The 27,786-nt window shown below is 40.0% G+C and overlaps 2 protein-coding genes across 3 annotated transcripts in view; one reads left to right on the top strand and one right to left on the bottom strand.

Annotated features, from left to right (window-relative positions):
• Nucleotides 1-59: 59 nt before the first annotated feature.
• On the top strand, nt 60-24,591 carry LOC131458029 (adhesion G-protein coupled receptor G2-like). 2 transcript variants are annotated; one of them, XM_058626651.1, is made up of 31 exons: nt 60-238; nt 427-508; nt 1,353-1,417; nt 2,049-2,126; nt 2,576-2,646; nt 2,753-3,372; nt 6,455-6,485; nt 6,564-6,601; nt 6,708-6,838; nt 6,923-6,998; nt 7,092-7,138; nt 7,347-7,394; nt 7,490-7,557; nt 7,650-7,684; nt 7,773-7,812; nt 13,724-13,758; nt 13,845-13,972; nt 14,066-14,174; nt 14,638-14,837; nt 14,932-15,136; nt 17,888-18,041; nt 18,405-18,557; nt 18,649-18,771; nt 18,868-18,913; nt 18,994-19,097; nt 19,178-19,302; nt 19,845-20,216; nt 20,300-20,583; nt 22,909-23,010; nt 23,152-23,304; nt 23,633-24,591. In XM_058626651.1, exons 2-31 carry the CDS (start codon nt 435-437, stop codon nt 23,734-23,736), a joined length of 3,819 nt encoding a protein of 1,272 aa, XP_058482634.1. In that variant the 5' UTR covers nt 60-238; nt 427-434; the 3' UTR covers nt 23,737-24,591. The 2 variants fall into 2 exon arrangements, with proteins under 2 accessions (XP_058482634.1, XP_058482633.1); XM_058626650.1 differs by having other exon boundaries at nt 60-508.
• The window catches only part of sms (spermine synthase), an 18,615-nt gene continuing 15,312 nt past the window's right edge, over nt 24,484-27,786 (bottom strand). The window contains exons 10-11 of the mRNA XM_058626652.1: nt 26,522-26,637; nt 24,484-26,279 (exon numbers count right to left, since the gene is read on the bottom strand). Of these exons, the coding sequence (XP_058482635.1) occupies nt 26,249-26,279; nt 26,522-26,637 (147 nt within the window). The 3' untranslated portion in view covers nt 24,484-26,248. The remainder of the gene's footprint in view (nt 26,280-26,521; nt 26,638-27,786) is intronic.

Raw genomic sequence — 27,786 nt, 5'->3', positions numbered from 1 at the left:
ATATAATGCGTGACTTTGCCAGGGTTCTTTTTTTACACTCTGTAGTGTTACCGTGGGAACTGTTGTTTACAGTGCTGTCTGTTAGTGACACACCCTGAGGCGTCGCTTCAAGGACAAACAAACAAAGCACAAAATACTCCTCTGCCATTAAGTACTTAGTAGAAGGTAGAGCACACCGGGCATTTTCTGATCTGGTGGGAAAATACAATTATTTTCTATAGGGGAGGTCTTTCTCAAGGTAGGTAAAGTGGATTTACACGCCGTTGTCCTGTCACACCGGCACTATAAGGGTGTACCACATGAGGCAGGAACTTACGGAACTTACGGAACTTACAGGGCAGCTTGTCAACATCTGAGGACGGGTTGTTCTTCTATTGACAGAAGAAAGTGCACATTTTACAACTGTGATTTGACTTTGTTTTCAAGGAGAAGTTATGCTCTGTGAAAAAAGTGAAGAACTCAAAGAAGCTCCCAGGATTTGCTCGTGTGGATCTTCATGGCGGCGCAGGTAAAGTTGTGGCGGTGGTGTTGATCTGTTTTTGCTTCGGATTATTAATAATAATTCTGGAGCATGTTAGGATGAGAATTTTACACCAAGCTACTTTCTTTCAATACAAAGGTTACATTTTTTTTATTTTCAAATGCTACTAATAACATCCTTTTAATTTTTGTCACAGCGTATTTTATGATTTTCTTTCAGTGAATCTTTAAACAGAGGATGTGAAGGATGGCTCCTTTCATTTGTATTCAGAATTTACTATTGCTTGTTTTTACCTGTTTTTTTTTTGTTTTTTTTCACTATATCTACTACTCTATTCCACCCCATCTCATTTTACCATTAGTTCATATAGACCAGAAACACCTGAAACTTGCCTGATCCCTACCACTGATAATATTTGTCTATTAGGTCAACTTGTTTAGGTTTCAGGGAAATATTTAAACCTTTTCAAATACAATATGACTAATATTTAAAAGCAGGCAGCAAAGTTTAGAGAGTAAATAAGTTAAACTGTTACCTGAACAGAAGCTTGTGTGAAATGTGCCCATAATGCCTATATATAATATACTGTTTGCTTGGTTTTGTACTCTGTTTATACTCAAAGGTGTGTCAGAGCAGGAATGTGGTCACTGCTTCACTTCTTTATTGTGAGAATGGATAATTAGCAGAATGAGCTGAAAGGAAGCATCATGTGCTTACGAAAGAGTCTTAGCTTTCATTAGCGTCGGTGTGATTGGGCAAAGGTGTTCATTAAGTTTTCCATGACTCACTCATTGAGACTGTTCTCCTCCTCTGCTGTCATACAACAATACAAAGCACATACAGGTCATTAACAATCAAATAACTGTTCCAGAATGAAGCATCCAGGTATCAGACGTCTATACTGGTTGCAGATATTGCTGGTCGTCCTACTGGCAGGTGAGTTCTGATGACAGCTCTGAAGCAACACTTCAAAAAAACAAAACCATGAACAGGTTAGCAAAGGCAGACAATAGAGCGGAGATGTCTGTTGAGAGTCTATTTATAACTCACACACCCGACATGCTCGTCATTCAGTCATGTCACACACACCAATGTGTTGAATTCTTTCTAAATTATACTGTAACCTGATGATCTACTTTGACTGCCATCTCTTTGCTAATCACACAAAACTCTACAATGCTTTTTTTCCACTGTGAAGGTGGAAAATATGATAATATTATATCTTCAACTGCCACATGCTGCATACCTGAGCTTCTCAGCCTTTCTAAGCAACAAAATATGTTAAAAGTATGATTATATGTAAGGTAGATGCTAATAAAAATGCAGAATGACACATTACACTACACTACATTTTATAAATGTATTTTGTATTTCTGTCTCAAAACAATCTCATTAATTCATATAACTGTCCCTCAATCCTAAAGAAAAGATTAAGACATTTTACTGTGTACATGGAATTTACTGATAAAAGCCCACAAAAAATCCCAATAAAGCAACAAAGTTTAAGTTTCAAGTGTCTTTTGTTTTTCGCAGACTGACTATCATTTGTTTTTTTTACTCCCATCAGATCAAGCGTCCTGTGTAGAAACCTCGACTCAACCTTCCGTCATTGATACCATTCCTATAACAGCTGCTCAGACGTCAGGTAAACTTTTAAACACTGAGATTAGGTCCTAATTATAACCCCTCCAGCTAAAACCTTTCAGCCTTTTGACAAACCCAAACTACTGATTTCCATCCTGCTTCAATCCAAACTTCGTCTGATCTCACAAAACAATGATGACCAATTAATGAATGCATCGACCGATTATTAATGAATGAATCAGCTGATTATTACAACCTCTAGTAACCTAGTACAGGTGTCGGTGATGTAGAATACATTGGGAATGTGATTTATTGGTTTCTGACTGATGAAACTGCTCTTTAACATCACGTTAGTGTTCATCTTGAGGAGTAAGACTGCCCCTGTGAAAGGGTTCTGGGTTCTGGGATGTAGAATGTGGATACAGGCTACAGATGTTCTGCAGACCTGTACCTCAATGCTGTGAACATCAGTTCCAACCAACTTTGGTCTTCCTTTGTTTTCTTTTGCAGTTTACTACTTCCTTGATGTCACAGTGTTTGTCACTGGACAGAAGAAGGACGAGTCAGACATTAAGGCCTGGGTGTGTTTGAAAAACTGGTTATAGACAAGTTTCTTATTTAAGTAGCAGATTTATGATGTGCATGTGGGCTGTGATTAAATGTTATGTGCGTCATTTGTACCTCTAGCTTGATCAAGTGTTGCAAAACAAGCTGGGGGATTGTGCGTCTCCAAGAAAGTCAACTACCTCTAAACAAATATCATCTGCAAATGAGACAACAGCCGCGACCACAGCTGCAGCAATTACTACGGCAGCAACAACGATCACAAATGGAGCCGCTGCAATAACAGAAGCAACAACACCTAGAGCAGCACCAACAATGACAGCAACAACAACGACACCACTATCGCCGACCTCTGCAGAAACAACTACAGCAGCAACAACGACTGTAGCAGCAAGTACAGCAGCAACAACGACCACAGCAGCAACGGCTACAACAGCAACAATGACAACCCCAGCACCGAAGATTACAGCAGCAACGACTAGAGCAGCAACACTGACCACAGCGCCGACGACCACAACAGCAACAATTACAGCAGCAACAACAACTAAAGCACCGACAACTCCAGCAACAATAACAACATCTACACAAGCAGCAACATCACAAAGCAGCAGTAGAAGTGATGCAGGATCAACTGAGCGCAGCCTCGTCATCAGAAAGGACACGCCATTAAAGTCACCAATTATGGCTCAATTACACAAAGAGCGGGAAGTTCGTCAAGTCAGTGGCAGTTTGACAGAAACCAGGTATCAGTGACATGATTTTTTGAAAAGCAAATATTTTAGTCATTGGAAGCATAAAATTATTAATTAAGTCAAAGTTCTGCAACTTGTTTTCTGCACTCAGAACATTTACATGCACAGTTTCATTGAGCTCAGGCCGTAGTCTGACTAAGAAAGGCAAATCTGAGGATACATGCTGAAGAGAAAATGACAAAATTAGACGGAGCATGGCTCAGCAATACTGCAGTTTAAACATCATCTCCTTCTACTTCCGGGTCAAAGACTGGGCAGAATGCACAGAATTGAATTGAATTGAATTGAATTGAATTGAATGCCTTTAATGTCATTATACAGCAGTAGAGGTAAAGGTAAAGTGCACTAGTCTGGGAGGTAAATATATAAATAAATATCACATATTGCACATGGTGGTCTGGATAAACAGATTTAAGAAGTTAAGGATGGTTATTGCTTTGGGGAAGAAACTATTTCTGAATCTGTTTGAGACTTAATGCATCTGTAGCGCCTTCCTGAGGGCAGCATATCAAACGGATCAGACATTACATTACATGTCATTTAGCAGACGCTTTTATCCAAAGCGACTTACAATAAGTGCATTTAAACATTTGGGTACAAATAAGAGCTAGAAGTAAGTAAGAGCTTCAAGTAAATCAAACTATGAAGTGCTAGTCATTAGTGCGATATATATATATATATATTTTTTTTTTGTCGTCGTCGTTATCGTCTTAGTCGAGGTAGAGTCGGAAGAAATGTGTTTTTAGTCGGCGGCGGAAGATGTGGAGGCTTTCCGCTGTCAGAGCCAGGGTGGGAGCGGTCCTTACTGATTGCCTTGGCTTTATTGAGGCAGTGGGAGATGTAGATGTCCATCAGGATAGGAGAGGGCAGCCAGCGATCTTTTGAGCTGCCTTCACAACTCTCTGCAGCCTCTCCCTGTCTGCCACGGTGCAGCTGCCGTACTGTGCTGTGATGCAGTAGGTCAGCAGGCTCTCAATAGATGAACGGTAGAAGGCCAGCAGCAGGTTGGAATTAAGATTATACTTCCTGAGGACTCTCAGGAAGTGTAGGCACTGCTGAGCCTTCTTGGTGAGATTAGTGACATGCTCTAACCAGGAGGTGTCAGCAGAGATGAAGACGCCAAGGAACCTAAAGGTCTCCACCTGTTCGTTGCTGATGTAAAGGGGGGCTGGGTCGGCACTGTGCTTCCTGAAGTCCATGATGATCTCTCTGGTTTCCTTGGTGTTCAGAGAGAGGTTGTTCTCTGAGCTCCAGGCTGCCATCTTCAGGACCTCCTCTCTGTAGATGAGTCCGACCACCGTAGTGTCGTCGGCAAACTTGATGATCGTGTTGCTATTGTGGGCCAGGCTAGTCGTGAGTGTAGAGGCAGTACAGGAGTGGGCTCAGCACACAGCCCTGCGGGGAGCCGATGCTCACTGTGCGGGTGGAGGAGTGGATGGGGCCAAGCCTCACAGCCAGGGGTTGGTTGGTAAGAAAGTCCTTAATCCATGCACAAGTGAGAGGGGGGATGCCAAGAGTGACCAGTTTACCGGTGAGTCTGTCAGGGATTAATGTGTTGAAGGCAGAACTATAATCCACAGAGAGCATCCGGACATAGCTCTGTTGCTACTCCAGGTGGTTCAATGCAGAGTGAAGGGCTATGGCAATGGCGTCCTCTGTGGATCTGTTTGCATGGTATGCAAACTGGTGCGGGTCGAATTCCACAGGGAGATAGTCCTTAATATGCTGAAGAATGAGTCATTTATAGTCACTTCATGACTACCGGAGAGAGGGCCACTGGCCGGTAATTGTTCAGGCTGGTGATGGGAGACTTCTTTGGCACCGGGATTATAATTGAGGTTTTAAGGCAAGATGGAATGACTGCCTGAGCCAGGGAGAGGTTGAAGATTTTGGTGAAGGTGAGGGCAAGCTTGTTGGCACACGCTTTGAGCACCCTGCCCGGTACTCCATCTGTGCCAGCAGCCTTCTTGATGTTCACTGCCAGAAGCACCTGTCTGACGTCGTGCTCTTGTACAGTAAGTGGTGTAGTGCAGGAGGCATGGGCAGATGAGAACTGCTGAGATGTTTCAAACCAAGCAAAGAAGCTGTTAAGCTCCTCCGCCAGTATCACACTCCGGTCTGCTGTTGGTGCCTCACAGTCTCTGTAGTTGGTGATATCCTGTATTCCCCGCCATACCTCCCGTGTGTTGTTGCTGGACAGATGGGACTCTATACACAACCTATGGTCCGCTTTAGCTCTCTTAATTCCTCTCCTCAGGTCAGCTCGAGCAGCACTGTACAGTGCTCTGTCCCCTGACCTGAAGGCAGCGTTGCGGGGCCCTGAGGAGTGTGCGGACCTGGTTAGTCATCCAGGGTTTCTGGTGTGGGAAAACCTGGATGGTTTTGTCCACAGTCACATTCCCCATGCAAAACCGAATATAGTCCAGCACAGTTTGAGTGTGCTTCTCCAGCTCCTGGTGTTCAAATAGATCCCAATCTGTCATATTGAAGAAATCTTGTAGTTTTGAGAGAGCATTTTCAGGCCAGATTTTAACAGTCAGAACGCCAAGTCCGACTCCAGTCTGACTAAGCGTATGCATGCAGGAGTAATCAGACTATGAATCGCATGATCAAGGTATGTTAGTCTGACTAAGACTAGCTCGAGTTAAGTTGGACTAAGAAAACCGAACAATGGCCTAAAACTGGACTTTGAACATGCACGTAAACGCAGCGACTGTGGACAGAAGGAGAAAGTGAGTACTTTAGCAGCCATGCTGTTTAAATAGAAAGTACACTCCTCACTATAACAATAACTGCTCTTGTTAGGCGACTGAAGAGCTTTGTGTTTTAGAGAGGAAGTTAAAAAGTGATGACCCATAAGATTTCAACACTTTTTAGGCACCTCATACTTTTGGTTTACTTTTGCTATCAAATGATTGATCTGAGTATCAGCAGCAGAAGCAGAAACTGACTCAATCATTTTAGTTATTAATGCTTAGTTTTATAATAATATTTAGCAAAGTTAAAAATACACCGTACACTGCATATTCACTCTAAATCAAATTTCTCATGAATGTCTCAATTTATTTTTTAGCAGGCTCAGTGAAACAGCTGGCGTATTTCAGGTAAGTGGCATCTACATGCATATTTGGGTCCCAGTGTGTGAATAAAAGCATCACATTCATCAAAATGTGTTTTAACAGGGGTCTGAGGTTTCCTGCGATGTCAAAACAGGAATAAGGTAAAACGTTAACACTAATTCACAGCAGTTTCAGCCTCTGTACACTAGTTTTAATAGTTACTGTGTGAAAGGTTTATTTGTTGTTCACACTCGTTTTACATTTTAGAACGACACAGTGCTCGGTCACACTGCAGCTGAGGCAGAGTTTAGCTCCATGTTGTATCCTCCGGACTCTCTGTGCAGCCAGTAAAACATCCTCTGACATCCATGTGGTGGGAAAAGAAGCAAGTCCAGTTGGTGAGTCCTGAATAAATGTGAGGAGCACAATTAGCCAACCTAAAAAGTGCAAAAGTCCAACGGACCTTCTGTGACCCCGCACAGACGGACTGAAAGCTGAGTGCACAAGCAAACCAGAAGAAAAAAGCTGCGTTTACAACGGCCCAGTCAAAAAATCCTGGTGAGACTTCCTCCAACAACTTCCTTCATATCCTGTCGTTTTATTGCTGAATGAGTTTGGTGGCTGCTAAATAACATTTTTATAATTCAACAGTGATGAGTCTGGGACGGCATATGAGGAAGTTGTTAGCTGTCGTCCAGGTGAGCTCTTACATTTCTTGATTTACTGCATGTCCCTTTGCTTCAGCTTGTCAATAATCCACAATGACAAAGGAAACTTTAGTCTTTGTTTCTCTTCAGTCAAATTACAAGAATGTTGGAATGTGACAAGAATGTCAAAGACAAAACATTTGTGTTGTTGTGGTTAGTGTGGATCACCAAACTAAGGTATTGTATTTATTGTGTTTAGAACCAAAGAACAACACCTGTACCTGCTCTGCTTACTGTAATGGGACAGGTTAGTGTCTTCTTACAAAGCCGCCAGATTATTCTTTTCGTTATTACTCGTTTCTATAAAAGCTTCATAGAAATGACATGTTTGATTTGTTTCAGATGCTTACTACACTTTACAATTATCAATACTAAATCCAGAGGTGCAGCTTTCGGATGTGTTGCCTAAAGTAAGTTGCCTTGCTCTCACAGATCAACCATCTGTTTTACATCCATTTTCTTTTATTGCTGTAACATCAAAATGTGATGTTTTTCTTGTCAGAGTTCGACACCAAAAGAAACAAGCATTTGTACAGAGTAGGTTGGGTGATTCTTCAAGTCTGCAAATATATGTGTGTGTGAAGAGATGTGCTTTAATTCACAATGAATGTTTCTTTCTGTGCAGTGATTCATGTTCATCTGCCACCGTTGCAACACTACTCAAGGTAAAAAGCCAACAAAGCGTAATCACACATGTTGGGGTTAGGGGCGTGATTGGTTATGAATTTAGAATATTAATAATTGATTAATTATGGAATAATTAATTTCTTATAAAAAGTTGAGTCAAACTCAAATCGGGGCACCACTCCTCTCAAACAGAGGAGAACAATCGGTTCTGAATGAACCATTAATTCATAACCTCCAAAAACAGTCTCATAAATTAAGCCGACTACCAATTTGGATTATGATTAATAATTAACTTAATAATTGATAAATCATAATACTACATCAATAGTTAGGTGAATTGAAGGATTGGAATTCTACAGGGAAGAGGTTGGCAATATACACACTTGTGCAATATTAATCAGACCAGACTGTATATTGTATAAAACATTTATTAAAAAGACATCAAAGATATAAACAAAAATATCTACTAAATGTAACTATATACAGTGTGTGTGAAAAAGAGAGAGTCTGTGTGTACAGGTCAAATGGTCAAGTCAGATAGAGGTAGACTACAAATCAAGATGGCGGTTGACAAAGAAACTACAACAAGATGGCGGAATCAAAGATGGCTTCTTGACCGCATGGCTGCTGTGTTTCTTGGTTAACTACTTTTGTAAAGTGAGATGTCAGGTTAGATGAGTGGTTAGAAGCATGCACATCTAGAGCTGAGCGCTAAGAAGCATGGACATCACTAACATCATATTAACCTAAATCTAGACATTACAACAACACTTTATGTGAGCAAGTAAGCTCAGTACAACATTTCATCTATGCTTAGCCAAGCAGTGTAATGCTATGCTAGGCCCAGTTACGTTACCAAGTCCTTAAAAGATGACAAAGTGTCCCTTTGAGGTGCTGTCTGTTGGTCCAGGAACAGTAGATGGTTGACTGTGTTTCTGGTGTCTGTGGCTCAGGTTCCTCCTCACAAAGTTAGCTAGTTGGAGCTAACCTGGCTCTGGATCCTTGGTTGATCCTTAGGCAGGCTCTGGTGTCGCTGCCTCTGATGGGAGGATAGCAGGCTGCTGTGAGCGGGCCTGCTCGAAGATCAGCAGAGAGGGTCTCTTGCTGCTGGAAGCTTGTTAAGCTCTGTGCTGAAGGGTCTTCAGTCGAAGAGCTGACGTCTGTGTCCTTCCTGCACCCAGAAGGGCAGGGGAGAGCAGAGGAGCCTGTGTCCTCCGGTGAGCTGGAGACAAGAAGGGCGAAGAAGAGAAAGAAGGAGGGGAAACCTGGCTTTTGTATTGCCTGTTACATGGGGGTCACATGTCCAAAAGTGACCACTGAGGTGGGTTTCCCACTGATGTATGGAAGATAAGGGATCTTTATTGACTGAGTTTTATGACACTCTTTGTCTCTGAGCAAAGGGCCATGTGTTCTCCATCCAAGATGCATGTGACTCCATCTTGAATGAGCTGATCCCCAACAATCCCCCCTTGGACTCAGGATCTCACTCCATGTGTGATCCTGAGTGCACAGTATACAGTCCAGAGGAAAATCAGTTCATTCACTTTGTAACATCTGGGCATTGATTAACTCTAATTTGGCTAAGCAGTAATATTACAAATGAAGAACATACAAAAATGGCATTGTACAAAAATACCTAACTTTATCAGGTTAGTAAAAAGAGGAAGGTTAGATGTGTTAACATGGTAAATACCAAGAGTGGCAACTGTAAATGGATATCAGTGTGATCATAACTAGCTCTGTATGGTCATAACAAGATGTCCTTGACTAGTGTACAAAACTTATCCTACAGCTGGAAGGGTACAAACAAAAAGTAAAAACAAAGTTTTCCCAAGAATACAAAGTTTTCTTAAGTGACTTAATAAGTCTGGTTATTACAGTGTTAAGAATCACTGAAATTGTCATATGTGCGTACCAAAATCCGGATACCTACTCATCTAATAAAACTAAGAAAAATTTTAAATAAACAAGGAATGGACATTCTTCAGGACAGATTGGATTGTGTCCTAAGGGTTTGTTCAAGTGTGGAGCTCTAGTATCTAAAGCTTTCTGGAACTTGTGGCTTAGGGCTATAACACCTGTAGCTGGAGAAGCGGTGAGATTCACTGTTACTGTCAAATCGGTCATGATCACGTTCTGAACTGTACTCTGAGATACTGCGGTCATCATCAGAGTAATTTAGTGGCTGATCATGTCTTTGGGCCAGAATCTCTGAGTATGGTCTCCAACAACTTCTGTTGTGGGAGTGCCTGTCTCGGGGCAGCCAGTGGACATGGCGGTTATGCTTTCTGTCCCTAGGCTTCTTTTTGTCACCCCCCTTTGTTCTGTTGTGAGGATGAGATTTTGAAATTGTTTGTCTGGGTGACACTTTTGGAGTTGACCTGTCAGGTTTAAAGATTTTATCTCTCGCCTGTGGTGGGACAACCGATTCCCAAGCCATCTGAGATATCTTCTTTATCTCAAGCATGGAAAGGTTACCTTGGCTTGTCTGAAACACAACGTGAGTGCGTATGCATGGGTGAAGGTTGCGCACGAACAGGGACTTAAATTTGGGATTTTCTTCCAAGCCAGGGGCATTTCTTCCCTGAAAATACACCTTTCTCAAACGTTGGAAATAATCACGCGGATGTTCGCGACGAGTATGTTTAACTTGAAGGGCTGCAGCCATGGAAGTAATCTCGTCCACACTTGAGGAGAATTCTTCTATGAGAGCTTGACGAAGCTCTGTGTAGTTATTTCTAACTCTGAGGGAAAGTTCCTGTATAAACTTGCGGACTGCTTTAGAGCTGCTTTTCTCTACAAGTTTAATCTTCTCCCTCTCGGTTGCATTCGGAAGGTCCATAAGGGCTTGGTCTATCTCAGTAAAATAATTGTCAATGTTGTGATCACAGTTGTCTGGATCAAAATGATCAATGTCTTTTGCAAGAGATTCCAGTACCTTAAAACGAAAACATTCTGAGGTCTGAGCATGTCTTTCATGTGCTCCTGCTGTTCTCTCTGGGGGGTAGGTGAAGCCTGCATGGCTGTTATCACCATGATGCTGCAGAGAGGAGCCTGAAAAGGGGGAGGGATAGTCCTGAACTGACCTAACCCCCTCTCCATCGAGGTGAGCATGGAAAGCAGTGTCATGCATGTGTGAATAAAAGGGGTTCTGGGTAGAAATTCTACCAGAGGCTGAACTGCCTTTATCAGAAATGTCAGATCTATATGACTTTGTTCCCAAAGAGTTAAGCTCATTGAGAAACTTTTCACCACTCTTGTGTGGGGGAGTTAAACGCTCACTACAGGGAGGCTGTGAGTCCGAATAACCAGAGTCACATCTGCTGGACAACTCTGGTGTCGAGAGATGTTCTGATCTAAGCTTTAACAATTCTTCCTTGTGGAAGCAAAGATCTGATTCTGCAGAGTGTAGGTCTAATAAATAGCGCACAGCTTTCTTATTGGCCTTGTTTACCTCTTGGAGGAGGCAAGCATTCTGCACTCTTAGCGACTCAACGTCTTTCTCTAGAGCTGCTTTGCTCTGAAGTGAAAGGCTGGCCTGTCTGTGGAAATTCAGCAGCAAGCATTCCAACAATGATGCTTTGGATGCATTCTTAGCATCAACACTGTTATAGATGAGAGCGTTTATTTCCTCCTTGCACTCATTTAAACTTAACCTGTTGATGAACTCAACATAACCAGTCTTTAGGTTCTGTGCAAGAGATGAAACAAACAGTTCTACACAGGGATTCTCCATTTTTAGGTCTAGAGAAGAAGGAGTGTAAGCAAGTTGTAAAATACAACAAACAAATCAATTTGTTATTATTTTAACCTGAGGAACACTGTGTAGTGTCGCTACCCTTGGCTAACAACAATATAGATGTCTACCACATGGAAAGGAGCTTTCTTTGAAGCAGCTAAAGCACTGACTAGTAGCTATATTAGGCTTCAGAAATGTGGGAGCAGGGTTTAAGAAAATATTTAGGGGAAAATATCTTAAACTTAACTCAAGCTGAAACACATGAATGTTACAGCAAGGTACACAATTTTCACAGGGCTGTATAGCACACTGTGGCTCTATTTCAATTCTCACTTTGGCTGAAATGCACGGCAGTAACAGCACAAAATACAAGCTTTATGACACAGGGTTGTGGCACGCTGTGTGTTATTTAAAGAAAGAGCACTTAATTTAACAACCAGATTTTCAGTGTCGAGTTTCTACAGATCAAGTTAACTGGACAGTTAGCAACATTAGCAAGCTGAAAGACAAGTTAAAATCATAGGACTCAATATGATAACAATAACCAAAATGTTTTTTTTTTTGTTAAATGTAGTAAACCTAATTTGTACTCAAGGTACTTCCTGTATAACTGAAGTCTACTCCAGTCGAGGATTAGTGAAACGCCAAAGTCAAAGTCTGGGGAATCTACCTGGTGTATTGACCAAAATTATGGTCAATTAATATTACACAATTATGAATAAATTGCCAACAGTACCCTGCCTCACACGGGGCACCAATTATGTTGGGGTTAGGGGCGTGATTGGTTATGAATTTAGAATATTAATAATTGATTAATTATGGAATAATTAATTTCTTATAAAAAGTTGAGTCAAACTCAAATCGGGGCACCACTCCTCTCAAACAGAGGAGAACAATCGGTTCTGAATGAACCATTAATTCATAACCTCCAAAAACAGTCTCATAAATTAAGCCGACTACCAATTTGGATTATGATTAATAATTAACTTAATAATTGATAAATCATAATACTACATCAATAGTTAGGTGAATTGAAGGATTGGAATTCTACAGGGAAGAGGTTGGCAATATACACACTTGTGCAATATTAATCAGACCAGACTGTATATTGTATAAAACATTTATTAAAAAGACATCAAAGATATAAACAAAAATATCTACTAAATGTAACTATATACAGTGTGTGTGAAAAAGAGAGAGTCTGTGTGTACAGGTCAAATGGTCAAGTCAGATAGAGGTAGACTACAAATCAAGATGGCGGTTGACAAAGAAACTACAACAAGATGGCGGAATCAAAGATGGCTTCTTGACCGCATGGCTGCTGTGTTTCTTGGTTAACTACTTTTGTAAAGTGAGATGTCAGGTTAGATGAGTGGTTAGAAGCATGCACATCTAGAGCTGAGCGCTAAGAAGCATGGACATCACTAACATCATATTAACCTAAATCTAGACATTACAACAACACTTTATGTGAGCAAGTAAGCTCAGTACAACATTTCATCTATGCTTAGCCAAGCAGTGTAATGCTATGCTAGGCCCAGTTACGTTACCAAGTCCTTAAAAGATGACAAAGTGTCCCTTTGAGGTGCTGTCTGTTGGTCCAGGAACAGTAGATGGTTGACTGTGTTTCTGGTGTCTGTGGCTCAGGTTCCTCCTCACAAAGTTAGCTAGTTGGAGCTAACCTGGCTCTGGATCCTTGGTTGATCCTTAGGCAGGCTCTGGTGTCGCTGCCTCTGATGGGAGGATAGCAGGCTGCTGTGAGCGGGCCTGCTCGAAGATCAGCAGAGAGGGTCTCTTGCTGCTGGAAGCTTGTTAAGCTCTGTGCTGAAGGGTCTTCAGTCGAAGAGCTGACGTCTGTGTCCTTCCTGCACCCAGAAGGGCAGGGGAGAGCAGAGGAGCCTGTGTCCTCCGGTGAGCTGGAGACAAGAAGGGCGAAGAAGAGAAAGAAGGAGGGGAAACCTGGCTTTTGTATTGCCTGTTACATGGGGGTCACATGTCCAAAAGTGACCACTGAGGTGGGTTTCCCACTGATGTATGGAAGATAAGGGATCTTTATTGACTGAGTTTTATGACACTCTTTGTCTCTGAGCAAAGGGCCATGTGTTCTCCATCCAAGATGCATGTGACTCCATCTTGAATGAGCTGATCCCCAACACACAGCTGAAACTCTTTATTTTGGAAAATGGACTAAAACTGAAATTTCCACACAGGAACATAAAATGGACTGTAAATCTACAACAGCACAGTGAGTCTAATCCCATCTAATCCCACCAGGAGACTGAGTCTGACATATCCTTTGAAACCTGAACATCTTGGTTTTTTTAATTCCAGTTCTCGGAGCTGCAGCGTGATCCTGCGTTTTGACCGTCAGCTTCCGATCTGTAACGTGTCTTCATTTATGAAGGATATGATTGGCTCGAGTGAATTAATCACTTTTAATGGACTGGTGACCCGTGCAGGTGCGTGCACTCACCACAGACACATTTACACATCAAACATCTAAACGCAGGTGTTTACCCAGAAACTTGTGTTTTATGTCAAATGTAACGCAGCACTCTGTGGAAATATCAGCGACAGTTTGTTGAGTTCTGAGTTCACATGGCACAACAGTGAGATTAAGCCTGCGACGGTTTGCTCAGATCAGCCTGTCATCCTCACCTGGTTTGTATGATTACTCAACACATTCTCTTATCTTCTAACTGAAACTCATCTAATAGATCATACAAAATGTCAGTGAAGGTTCTCGGTCATTGCTAATAACAAAGGCAACTGGACTAGGGCTGAACAATTCATCAAACTTCCAAGAAAATGTTCAATTTGCAAAGTATTTGTTAAATCCAAAATGGGTGTGGAAATAATATTTTAGAGGAAACATGGTCCTGACCTAAACTGGACTTCTGTTAGGTTAGGTTTTGTCTCTCCAAAATCCAAATGGCTTCCTCAGTTCTGTTTGGTGTGGGAGTCCCCAGGTTTTTAAACTCTTAGGGTCATGTGAGTGGTTGAGGTCACATGAGCCAAGGTGTGATCCAACAGAACTCTTAAAATGAGTTTCCCCACGACAATGTCTGGAGATTATCATTCATCCATGCAAGTTACATGTTTATTTGTCTGTTTTTCTTTATAGTGAAAAGGAAAAGGCTGTGGTGGTAGAACTGCAGGAGCAGTGTGTTCCAGACACTTTAACGACGGCCAGCCCAAATGTGACGACCATGGAACCAAACACCACCTCATCCATCAATGTCACATCATCCCCTCTGAACACCACAGTGACGACAACCATGAACACGACTGCAAACGTGTCTATAACCACTGCTGCTTTATCAGGTATGTCATCACACTCAGCACCAGTTACAGTCATTTCATCAGTGTAGTATCGTTAAATCAAATCAAATTAATTTAGACTTTTGTTGAAATGCAGCTGAAGACAGAGCCTATGCTCTTCTGGAAATGACCAGAAATATGTCCAAACTGAACTCCAGCCAGGTGGATTACGTGGTGTCTGAGCTGCAGGATATTTTGTCAGGTCAGGTGACCATCAGCCTGATTCTGGGAAACATCTCAGTACATATTGTCAGCAATCTGATCGGTGGTACTCCTGAGCAGCTGGCCAACTCTGCAGCCAGGTGACACATCACACACATTTAACAATCCCTAACACACAAAGGTTTAAAGGTCCAAAATGTGAAACACACACAAAAAGCATAGCAACATGTTCACAAACGGTTCTATGCATACGACTGATTTCAAGTGAAACATTGTGGCAGCCATCTCACAATCTAGTTTGGGGGGGGGGGGCAGCTCAGTGGTGGAGCGATGGAAAAAAAGTGCTGCACATGATGTATGAAAGTGTGAGTGAGAGGGTGTGAAATGGGTGAATAGCAAAACTCAAGGAACGTTCATGGAGACTAGAAAACGCCTTTCACCATTTGTTGCTCTCACTTTCTGACGGGATTCACCAGTTCAAACTTCCTGAACTCAGAAATTCAGACTACGGTTGGAAACGCACCATTATTCTTAGCCTTATTCCATTATTCTTGCAAACATTTAGGTCTCAGAATAGAGGGCGCTATAAACAAAACTATGGATTTCAATGTCATTTTGGATCAAATGCATGAATCAGTTCACTCTCTCCCACAAACGTTACCGAGCAAAATAAGAACATCTACAACGAAAGTGTTAGAACTCGACACTGTGTGGTGTAATGTTGCCACTAAAGATCCTATAAATGACATCACCACTTGTCAGAATATTGCACCAATGACAGCGCCACCTGCTGTCTCATACACACATGACAGAAAGCCAACTAATATTAACAAGGCGATAAATCACAGATGACAGACTTCAGCCCACACACACACACGTTCGACATTCATGACTTGAGGGGACATTGCATTGACTTACATTCATTTCTTGGAGACTTACTCTAACCTTAACCACAATTACTACTGGCCTAACCCTAACCTAACCATGAAACATATCTTCACCTTAAAATGTAGTAATTTACGTTATGGGGACTTGCTTTTTGTCCCCACAAGGAGGACAAGTCCCCATAATGTGACTGTGTAAACAGGTTTTGGTCCCCACAACATTAGTAATACCTGGCGCGCACACACACACACACACACACACACACACACACACACACACCACTTCCTCTTGTCAGAAATGTTTTTTGCCAAACTTCATACCAAAGTAATCAAATCCAACTTTACTTGTAAAGCACTTTAAAGCAAACACAGTAGATCAAAGTGCTGTAAAGAACAAATAAAAGACACAATAAATAATAATAGGCATAGAAGCAAAAGGCTAAAAACAACTCAAATCATTTAAAAGACATACAATGTGCATAAGGGATAGGTAAATTGGACACTCCAAATTGACCATAGGAGTGAGTGTGAGAGTGAATGGTTGTTTGTCTCTATCTGTGTGTGGCCCTGCGATGGACTGGCGAACTGTCCAGGGTGTACCCCGCCTATCGCCCGATGTAGCTGAGATTGGCACAGCACCCCCCGCGACCCTCTAGCAGAGGATAAAGCGGTAGATGATGACTGACTGACAATGTGCATAAAAGCAACAGCAAAACCGCAATCTTTAAAAATAGAATAACTAATAATCCTTGAATAGAAATCAAACAGTGTCAACAGTTAATGAAAAGAGAGGAGTTTTAAGAAGAGATAACGAGTCAAAGGATGAAATAAAAACACAGAATGCGAGTAATCGTATGACATTCACATGAAACCTCAGCCACAGTCATTGTTTCATCACATTTACCTTGAGCTTGTGTTTTCTTCTTGTGAGACTCTGTGGCAGAATATGCTGTTTTCAAGAAATCTCACTGGGTTTTAATCCAATCAAACTTTAGTTCCCACTCTTTAATGAAGGAACAAGCAGCAGCACATGTCGTGTGTCTGTTCATCAAACTGTGTGCAGTGATTGAGTGTCAGCACCTGCCAAAGTCAAACAAATCAACCTCTGACCTTCTGTGCTCACAGCGCCCTCACCTGACCACAAAGTGTTTTACAGCAACATTTGTTGACTTAGAAATATATGAAACAGTTCAATCTAAATCTAATGGTAAATATAAGGTAGTTGTTATCACGCCAATGTATGTTCAAGTGTTTATTTTGCTTTAATTTGTTATTTGGTTCTATAACAATGATAATAATGCTAATAATAATGATAATCTAGTTTCACCTAAAGGTTTTTTTTTCTTAACAGAAGCTCTTACAGGATATTAATGGTGTGTAGCAAGCATCTACAGTTTGTTACAGTTTGTTACATTGAAAGATGTTTTTTACAAAAGAAACATACACAAATATAGAACTTTACAGACACACCGTAAAGGGATGAACATTTTAGATTTTTGGATTTTTGAACATCAGAAGAACCAAAACTAAACAAAAATATTACACAAACTTTTAGTTTCACCTAAAGTTTAAAGTTTAGATTATGTGTACTATGTAATATGTCTATTTCTAAGTGAACAAATGTTGCTTTAAATGTGGAAAAAGCTAAATGTTTAAAAATGATCAACGCCAGATTTAAACGGAATGCATATTTTTATTTAAAACCCAACAGGGCATTTCTTTTTTAATTGAAATAATACAGGACAGTTGGCAACGCTAATTATCCGATTCATTTTAAAGTGATTATATACATATAAAAGTATACTTATGGGTAGTACATTTAATTACTGCTAATAAATCCTCCTAAATGTTTGACACTGGATCTTTAATGTCATATTTAACACTGTTTTTTTCTTTGAAATGAAATGAAAGGCTAGTGTCGTGTTGTTATAAGAGAAAGCCTAACATATTATATTAATACTTATATGAGTGAAGTGACTGAAAATGTGGACTTGTATGTTCCATCAGTGTCATAGGAATTGTTGACACAGTTGGGCTGAAGCTGGTCCTGGATCAGACAGAAACACTCTTGTCCCGAGCTTTGGCTTTGTCTGTGAAACCAGCAGATGGCAACAACTTTCAGGAAACCAGCTTTTCCATCTCAAACCCCAGTAATGTGCAGGTATTATTCATTCATTCATTCATTCATTGTGGCATTGTGTCATTTGAAATGATCTGCTGTGGGGAAATTTAGAAGTGCTCTGCTTAATCAATGAAGAAAAGAAGAATTGACATTTACAATGAATTTCTTGATAATATTATTTCAACTAATGTTCTAGCTTAAAAAGATTCCTACAGTTTGTGACTTTACCTCAGTTCATCCGTATATTATGCAAATGTGATGTTTCTGTCTGCCAGCGTGACTCCATTATTATTTAGTTATTTATTGAATGTGTTGTCATTTTTCTCCAGTATGTAAACAACAATAATAATAATAAGAAGAAGTAATAATAAGCAGGTTCAGCTTGAGTTGCTTGTGTTTCAGGTTCGTGGAGATTCCAGCGTGACAGAAGAGTCCAGCGCTCCTCAAGGCTCCATCACACTTCCCTCCTCTCTCACACAAAATCTGACCTCTGAACAACAGCAGCTGGCTTCAAGAGTCCATTTTCATTTCTACCAGAGGAGCACAGTGTTCCAGGTCCAATAGTCATTCACATGAAACATTTGTAATATCCTTGCCGTTCATTTGAAACACTGTTTATAACGTCTTTATAATTATGGCCGTGCAGGACAAATCCATGGGAAAACGCAAACTTAACAGTGGCATCTTAGGAGCGAGTGTGGCCAACCTGTCAATCTCAGGACTGAAGGACAATGTTACTATAAACCTGAAGAACACAGAACCCATTCCAGTGAGTTATGCATTTATTTATTTATTTACTTTGTACCTGACTCACGACGTAAACCCAGATTTACCGCAAGTTCTTGTGCCTTTTTCACGACCACAGGATGATTTTGTGCCCGTGTGTGTTTTCTGGGACTCTGCGTCTAACAGTGAGTTTGTGTTTTTTCACCATTTTTATCAGAATCAAATAAAGATGAAAATATGCTTCATCTGTGTGTTGTACCAACAGGCGGCTCCGGTGGTTGGAATCCTGAAGGTTGTTCTGTCTTAAACAGCACAGACAACATAACAATCTGTAGCTGCAACCATTTAACCAGTTTTGCAATCCTGCTGGTAAGAAGACAAACTTTTTCACATGTATTTTAATGATTTGCTCGCTGTAGTGACGACTCCTCTTTTTCTTTTTCTTACAGGACCTCTCCAGAGAGACTCTAACCGACCGACTTCACGCAACAATCCTCACCTTTATCACATATATCGGCTGCGGAGTCTCAGCCATCTTCCTGTCCATCACCCTCCTCACCTACTTGGCCTTTGAGTTAGTATTTACAACTGTACTTTCGAAGTACCGCAAAGTGATGTATGTGTATTTCTTAGAATTAGCCTGAGAAAAAAAAAGAAAGGGGAGGACACATGTTTCTTCACTTTCACCTTTAAGAATCTAGACTCTCGTTTTGAAGCCTCAACAATTGTGATTTTCTTCTTAATACGAAGAGAATTTACAAAATGAACATTGTGTTTCGACTAACAAAAAAAAACTTGCTTATACATCGCACTTATGACTAGCACTTTATAGTTTGGCTTACTTGAAGCTCTTTCTTACTTCTAGCTCTTGTTTGTACCCAAATGTTTAAATGCACTTATTGTAAGTCGCTTTGGATAAAAGCGTCTGCCAAATGTAATGCAATGTAATGTAATGTGTTTTATTGTATATTTTGTATATTATTGTTTATGAAGCAGAAAGTGGAGATGGTGATGACACAGTGAGGCAGGGAAAAGGAGGAGGAGTCTCATTAATTCTTACAGTGAAACTATGATATTTTGCTTTTCCACATTTTCTGAACCATTTCATCCCTGCAGGAAGCTGCGCAAGGACATCCCATCTAAAATCCTGATCCAGCTGTGTCTGGCTCTGCTGATGCTCAACCTCGTCTTCCTGTGCGATGCTTGGCTGGCGCTCTACCCAGAGGCCGTGGGCCTTTGCATCTCCACTGCCTGGTTCCTTCACTACTTCCTTCTTGTTTCCTTTACCTGGATGGGACTTGAAGCTGTTCACATGTACATGGCGCTCGTGAAAGTCTTCAACAGCTACATATCACACTACATGCTGAGGTTCTCGCTGGTCGGCTGGGGCGTCCCCATGCTCGTGGTCATTATAGTCATTGCCATTGACAAGGATAACTATGGTCTGGTCTCCTATGGAAGGTTTCCTGATGGTACTAGTGATGACTTGTGAGTTTGATTCTCAGATGCATCGTTTGACCTCGTGTCCATGACTCAGATACATGAACTGATGCTTTCCTTCTCTCCCACAGCTGCTGGCTGAAGAATGACATTGCCTTCTATGTTGCCGTTGTGGCCTATTTCTGTGTCATTTTCCTCTTCAACTTTGCCATGTTAATAGTGGTGTTGGTCCAGCTGTGTCGGATAAAGAGGCAGAACCCTCACAACGCGCAGCATCGCACCACCTTTCAGGATGTGCGCAGTGTGTTGGGTATAACCATCCTGCTGGGTCTCACCTGGGGCTTTGCCTTCTTCGCCTGGGGTCCGGTGAACCTGGCGTTCATGTACCTCTTTGCCATCTTTAACTCGCTGCAGGGTGAGTTTACTTTTGTTTATCATGTTTTTGTTGGATGACTAATCCAATGGCTACGTAAACAAATAAAACCAATAACCTGTGAATATAAAACACCTCTGTGGTGTTGGATTAAGTTTATATAGTAAAATGCACATGAGTGTCGACATTCCATTCACACCACTGTCAAATCTATGGAAGAGGATTAGGAGCATGTGTGAAACAAAATAATAATAACAATAACAACAACAACAATAATAATAATAATAATAATAATAATAATAAAAGAGTCGGATTATTCTGCCTTTAATTTCAAAAGTCTGGCTGTTTTTTGTATTATTATTTTGTTTGCAAAATTGTTTATACATGACGCCCTAATCCTAATCCTCTATCATCGATGTCTGGATTCCCACACTGTAAACAAGAAGCTATTTATGTTAAGACAAATGGAAATATCAGCAACAATGCACGAGTAAAGTTAGACGGCTGCAAACAAACAGATTACAGTGGGTTAGGATTAGATTAGAGTGCTTTTGTTTCCCTCAGTGAGGTCGGCGAGTTCAAAGAATGCAGCTCACACATTTCTTTTATTTTAACGTTTGCATTCATAAAGAGGCCGAATAATAACAAAAATTATTCAAAAACAACACTTAGTTTGTCTGCTGTGAGCTTGTGATCCACAGAAGTGAACCAAAAAAATCAAAATATTAAAGATTATTATAAGATTAAGAAAATAGTATATATCGCATATAACTGCGTATGTAGTGGAAACCAAACCCTTCCAAGTTTTTCATTGATCATTTCAACATCTATGTTCTTTATTCTTCAGGTTTCTTTATATTTGTGTTCCACTGTGTTTCATTCTTCACTTTTCTTTATATTTGTGTTCCACTGTGTTTTATTCTTCAGGTTTCTTTATATTTGTGTTCCACTGTGTTTCATTCTTCAGGTTTCTTTATATTTGTGTTCCACTGTGTTTCATTCTTCAGGTTTCTTTATATTTGTGTTCCACTGTGTTTTATTCTTCAGGTTTCTTTATATTTGTGTTCCACTGTGTTTTATTCTTCAGTTTTCTTTACATTTGTGTTCCACTGCGTTTCATTCTTCAGGTTTCTTTATATTTGTGTTCCACTGTGTTTCATTCTTCAGGTTTCTTTATATTTGTGTTCCACTGTGTTTTATTCTTCAGTTTTCTTTACATTTGTGTTCCACTGTGTTTCATTCTTCAGGTTTCTTTATATTTGTGTTCCACTGTGTTTTATTCTTCAGTTTTCTTTATATTTGTGTTCCACTGTGTTTTATTCTTCAGGTTTCTTTATATTTGTGTTCCACTGTGTTTTATTCTTCAGTTTTCTTTACATTTGTGTTCCACTGTGTTTCATTCTTCAGGTTTCTTTATATTTGTGTTCCACTGTGTTTTATTCTTCAGTTTTCTTTATATTTGTGTTCCACTGTGTTTCATTCTTCAGTTTTCTTTATATTTGTGTTCCACTGTGTTTTATTCTTCAGTTTTCTTTATATTTGTGTTCCACTGCGTTTCATTCTTCAGTTTTCTTTATATTTGTGTTCCACTGCGTTTCATTCTTCAGTTTTCTTTACATTTGTGTTCCACTGTGTTTTATTCTTCAGTTTTCTTTACATTTGTGTTCCACTGTGTTTCATTCTTCAGGTTTCTTTATATTTGTGTTCCACTGTGTTTTATTCTTCAGTTTTCTTTACATTTGTGTTCCACTGTGTTTCATTCTTCAGGTTTCTTTATATTTGTGTTCCACTGTGTTTCATTCTTCAGTTTTCTTTATATTTGTGTTCCACTGTGTTTTATTCTTCAGTTTTCTTTACATTTGTGTTCCACTGCGTTTCATTCTTCAGTTTTCTTTACATTTGTGTTCCACTGTGTTTCATTCTTCAGGTTTCTTTATATTTGTGTTCCACTGTGTTTCATTCTTCAGTTTTCTTTACATTTGTGTTCCACTGTGTTTCATTCTTCACTTTTCTTTATATTTGTGTTCCACTGTGTTTCATTCTTCACTTTTCTTTATATTTGTGTTCCACTGTGTTCTATTCTTCAGGTTTCTTTATATTTGTGTTCCACTGTGTTTTATTCTTCAGTTTTCTTTATATTTGTGTTCCACTGCGTTTCATTCTTCAGGTTTCTTTATATTTGTGTTCCACTGTGTTTCATTCTTCAGGTTTCTTTATATTTGTGTTCCACTGCGTTTCATTCTTCAGGTTTCTTTATATTTGTGTTCCACTGTGTTTCATTCTTCAGGTTTCTTTATATTTGTGTTCCACTGTGTTTCATTCTTCAGGTTTCTTTATATTTGTGTTCCACTGTGTTTCATTCTTCAGGTTTCTTTATATTTGTGTTCCACTGTCTGGTGAAGGACAACGTGAGGAAGCAGTGGAGAGTTTACTTGTGCTGTGGCAGACTGAGACTTGCAGAAAACTCAGGTTCGATATGTTTGTTTGTGTGATGATGAAGATGATGATGCTTCCTCTGAAATATCCTCTGTTTGCTGTTACTTTGATAGTTAAATATCAGGTGGTCGTTGGTTGGTATAAAAACCACTGACGTCAAATCTCTCCTCACAGAATGGAGTCGCACAGCAACACAGAAGACGATGAAGAAGTCGTCAGTGACCGGATTATCGTCTCTTCCGTCGTCGAGGTCGCTGCAGTCGCACAGTTCATCGTCCAGTTCCTCGTTTCTCGTCAACGACACAACAGAGAGGATAAATGGCATTGGTGAGTGATATTTGACTGACACACTAGAATATACTCATTATTATTATTATTATTGTTATTATTTATATTATCCACTTCTCATCACTCAGCAGTTTTATTTTCTAACTGATGCTTTACAGTTTATTCAGTGAATTTTAAAGTAGCTCAAATTAAGGGAGGTTGCTTTCAAAATAAAACTAATACCCAACAAAATAATAGTGCTGTGTGTTGATATCCATTCTTACCAAAGCAGAAAATGATTATATACAATGTTACTATTACAGTGTGGATATGAATAACCAAAGGTTTAATATTGAGTTGAAATAACAAAGTCCTCACTGTTTTGTAGGCAGTCCGTTTGTTGACAGAATAATCACAGCTGATGAAGAACCCACTCTGGACGTGGTGGCCAATGAACTTAACATGCAGAACAGAAACCAGCCCACGCCCTGATCCACAGGGAACTCTTTCATACCTGTACATAATGTAAATCAACACAGTTCTATCATTTATGTGTTATGACTTTTTTTTATTTGTATTTCTACACATATATTTACTTCATAGCAGGCAACACCATGCCAATATAAACACTAATATTTAAGGTATTTTAAACTGCTGCAGAGAATCAACTACACTTATATGAAAAGAAAGCTGCATTTTAACTTATTTACAGAACCGTTAATGACGTCATTATTGCCTGTGTTTGACCTTCATGATCAGAAACGTTGTGTCATCCATTTCAAATCAATATCAGATTACCATAACCATTATATACTTATATAATAGTTATTTATATTAAACTTATATATATACGTATATATATATAATATATATAGAACAGTTAATTGACTTGTTATTGTTTTGACTCCTTTTTCTTTTTTTTTTTTTTAAAGCTGTTTGTTATTTCTATCACTAATTCATCGTCAGATTATTTTCTACTATTGTTCTGAAAATTAAAATGTTTCTTTATAGCATCTATAAATGGAAGAATGGTTGATACTTGGCAGGAGACTCACTGAAGGCACCAACCTTGACATGGTTTGAATTAGAAATGCAGGCGAGGACAGTATTCAAATTTCAGCTTGAAAAAACTCATAAATTTAGTATTAACTACATATTTATGACTGTAATTACACAGAATATGAACAGTCTCGCAAACAGTGAAAGGGTTAAATGAGAAACAGATAGAAAAGTCAAAACTGTTTTCCCCCCCAAAACATTTTTATTGTTGATGATCACAAAAAATCTCTCATGTGGGACAGAACAGCATTTGGTGAAATTATATGGAATAAATTAAATGTAACTGAGTCCCACAGAGTTGGTTTGTACTGTATTTGCAAGCTACATTCACCGTCCTTTACATGCACCCAATACAGTCTTAGAAAAAGTTTAAATACATCAGGAGAAACCAAGGTGCTACTAAAACATGACATAAAAACAGCACATGCACAGATGATCAAACAGTTTCCCTTTTAAAACACATTTGGACTTCAAGAAATCAGTATCATGTTGCCTTTGATACAACCTGAAAGAATGAAATCACATTAGAGCAACAGTAACAAAAGCTGAGTGTAAAAGCATCCGAGTGTCTCAATCGGCCAAACACAAACATTTGAACTTAAAACTCAAAGAAATTTAAAAAATAAATCCAAAAACAAAGAGAAAACCAGAGAGAACCCACTTGTTAGTTGACTTACACATCATCAGTGTATCAAATCAGTGTTTAAACCTTCAACAGTTACTCAAACATACATGCAAAAGGACATTCCAAAACCAAGTAACAACAGAAATACAATTCAAATGGAATTGTAGTAAACAACGGTAAAAGACTGGGGAAGAATGGCGTTGATGGCTCGTGTTCAGACTGAATGGAAAACAAATTGACTTGATTGACCAACGTGACGACCGTCGCTCAGTACAGTTAAAGTGGAGATGACAGAGTCACAGCTGTTTACACTGACTGAGCAAAACATCGCACAACTGCAAATATCTGACCCTTATAATGCCCCTGGTTGCTTTACACGCAGACCAGACCAGACCAGACCAGACCAGAAGCAACACAGCTTCTACATCTTAGTGATAATGTTTCCCTCACCCGGGGAACGCTTTGACATTGCAGTAAAACTAAGTCAATGAAAGAAGAATGAAAGTTTATGAAGCCTGGTGGTGTTCTCTGCACAGCAGTGATCCATCTCTAAATGACCTCCCTCTTTCCTGGTCCTGGACTGCTTTGTTTCTTCATTTTTCTATGAATGCAGCCACTTAAGAGAGGCCGTGGCCTTGTAGATATGCTGTCTGGTTGAAACCTCTTTGATTTGAAGATCGTAACTAGATTTTGGATTATGTGACATCATGTGTCTATAAGGAGTGACCTCACTGAGGATTATTTGTCCAAATGGAAAAATGCCATCAGATATTTGTGTCAGTAGTCAAAGTGACATTAAGGTAATGGTTAGAGTCGAACAGATGCAGCTCACGTTGGTCAAATCCCCTCAAGTGACCCAAGACGAGAAGGAGAAAAGTCTCATTTATACTCAAATCTGCAGTGAACATAAAAAGAAAAAAGGTCATGTTTTCACTCCTCACAGATTCAATAATGTACATGAACGCAGTAAAAGACATGTGTGATACAGATTCCTCTCTAAAACTCCAGCACCACGTCTTCTAAACTTTTCACACTCATGTCCAGGAATTGACTGGACAACTGTGGACAAATGGCCAAAAGTAAGGGGTTAAATGTGAGGGTAAGTTTGAGCTACTAAGACTAAAAACATACTCGTGTGACATCACAGGAATTTAGTTTGTTTCTCTAGAATCTGTCCTTGCAACATTTTAGGCCCAAGCAATGGAGTCACATTCAGTCTAAGCACACGGCCTTAAGGCTACAGCAGAAGAAGAAGAAGAAGAAGAAGAATTAGAAGAACAAGTTCAGCATCACATTCCACCTGCAGAGAAAACAGCAGCTCTACTTCTTCCACACGGTGTAAAAAACCCATCTGAGACGAACAGTTAAGGACTTTACACAACAACCAATCAATCAGTTCAATTAACCTGAGAACACGATGGAAGTAATGGAGACACATCACAGGTAACATCACAAGAACCTTGTGAAGAAGACCACAGGAAGTGGAGGAAACATGATCCACTAAGAAAACATCAAGAACAGAAGACAGATAAAGACGTCCAGCTTTACGGAACACAACACTTGTTAGTTTTAATGAAACTTGATGAAGGATACAGTTCTAAGTAGGAGGGCACACACACCACCTCTTTGGAGAAATCCACCAGACACGACAGCTTTCCCAACTGTTCTTCATACAGACTCAGTGACTCAGACTGACTGAAGCCGTTACCCTGAGAGCAGACAACAGCAGTGTTACACACAATCATCCTTTACTAAATAACACAATAACAAGAATAACACTTTATATCTCTGCTATCAGAATGAAGGCCACACAGTGAAGTGCTGGTTAACACTGTTGCCTCGCAGAAAGAAAGTCTACCTGCAACATCACATCACAGGTGGAGTTCAGTCCTTTAGAAACTAAATGTGCTCCACTGATCCACCGTGTCTGATACACCACATGTTCTGTCGTCGATGATTTGTGCATGTGTGTGTGTGTGTGTGTGTGTGTGAGAGAGGACACAAGCTTTCATGAATATGAACCTCAGATCTGATCTGAATCAGATCTGAGGTTCACATTAGAAAAAAGTCATTATTGTCAGTCCGACTACAACCAGACCTCAAAACTACACGTCAACTGAAAATGTCAGAGAACAGAAGTCAATATAACTCGTCTCAACGCGACTTTTACCTGATCTACGTCATGTTATGTTATGTTATTAGATTAGATCAGATTATGTTATAGTATTTATAGAAAAAATGTGTGGATTCATCTCAGTGAACAAACTTATATACTGACTAGGGATGTAACGATTACCGGTATGACGATAAACCGCGGTAAAATTCGCGACGGTTATCATACCGTTTCAAATTTTAATTATCGTTAAAACCGTGATTGATTTCCGCAACTGATTACCGAAAAACTCAGTGATACTGCTCATTTCCTGGAGAAGCAGCAGCGCCTGAACGGCACTCGCTCAAGCGGGCGCGCATGCGCAGTTTGCACTGTCTGTCCAGCGACAACACGGCTGAAGCCACCTGCGCTCCAGAGATTACCCCCCCCCCCCCCCCCCCCGTAAGATCAGAAGTCTGGACATATTTTGTATTTTTAAAGGATGTTGAGGGTAAACTAATTGAAGACAATCAATCCTTGTGCAGAAAATGCAAAAAAAAATCTCCGCGAAGCCACTTACAATATGACGAGCCATCTCCGTGACCACCACACACAACTTTTCAGCGAGTAAGTCAACAAAAACGGGATTTCGGAATAGTGGGAAACGTCATGGTTTGTCTCGCGAAAGCGAATAGTGTGCAGACGACACATACCGTAGCAGACCAAAATGTGTTTGTTTCTGTGTTTTTTTATTTAATTTTTATGC

The sequence above is a fragment of the Solea solea genome, chromosome 4 (genome assembly GCF_958295425.1).
Source record: "Solea solea chromosome 4, fSolSol10.1, whole genome shotgun sequence".
In the NCBI taxonomy this organism is placed as follows: Eukaryota; Metazoa; Chordata; class Actinopteri; order Pleuronectiformes; family Soleidae; genus Solea; species Solea solea.
Note: the sequence above shows the minus strand (reverse complement) of the source record. Positions and strands in the feature narration are given on the sequence as shown.

Bases quoted from the DNA above. Each gene is read 5' to 3' on its own strand.
- LOC131458029 (XM_058626651.1), top strand. From the start codon at position 435: ATGCTCTGTGAAAAAAGTGAAGAACTCAAAGAAGCTCCCAGGATTTGC. The intron at 6,999-7,091 runs GTGAGACTTCCT...ATAATTCAACAG, and splicing joins GGCCCAGTCAAAAAATCCTG to TGATGAGTCTGGGACGGCAT. The intron at 18,772-18,867 runs GTGAGTTATGCA...TCACGACCACAG, and splicing joins AGAACACAGAACCCATTCCA to GATGATTTTGTGCCCGTGTG.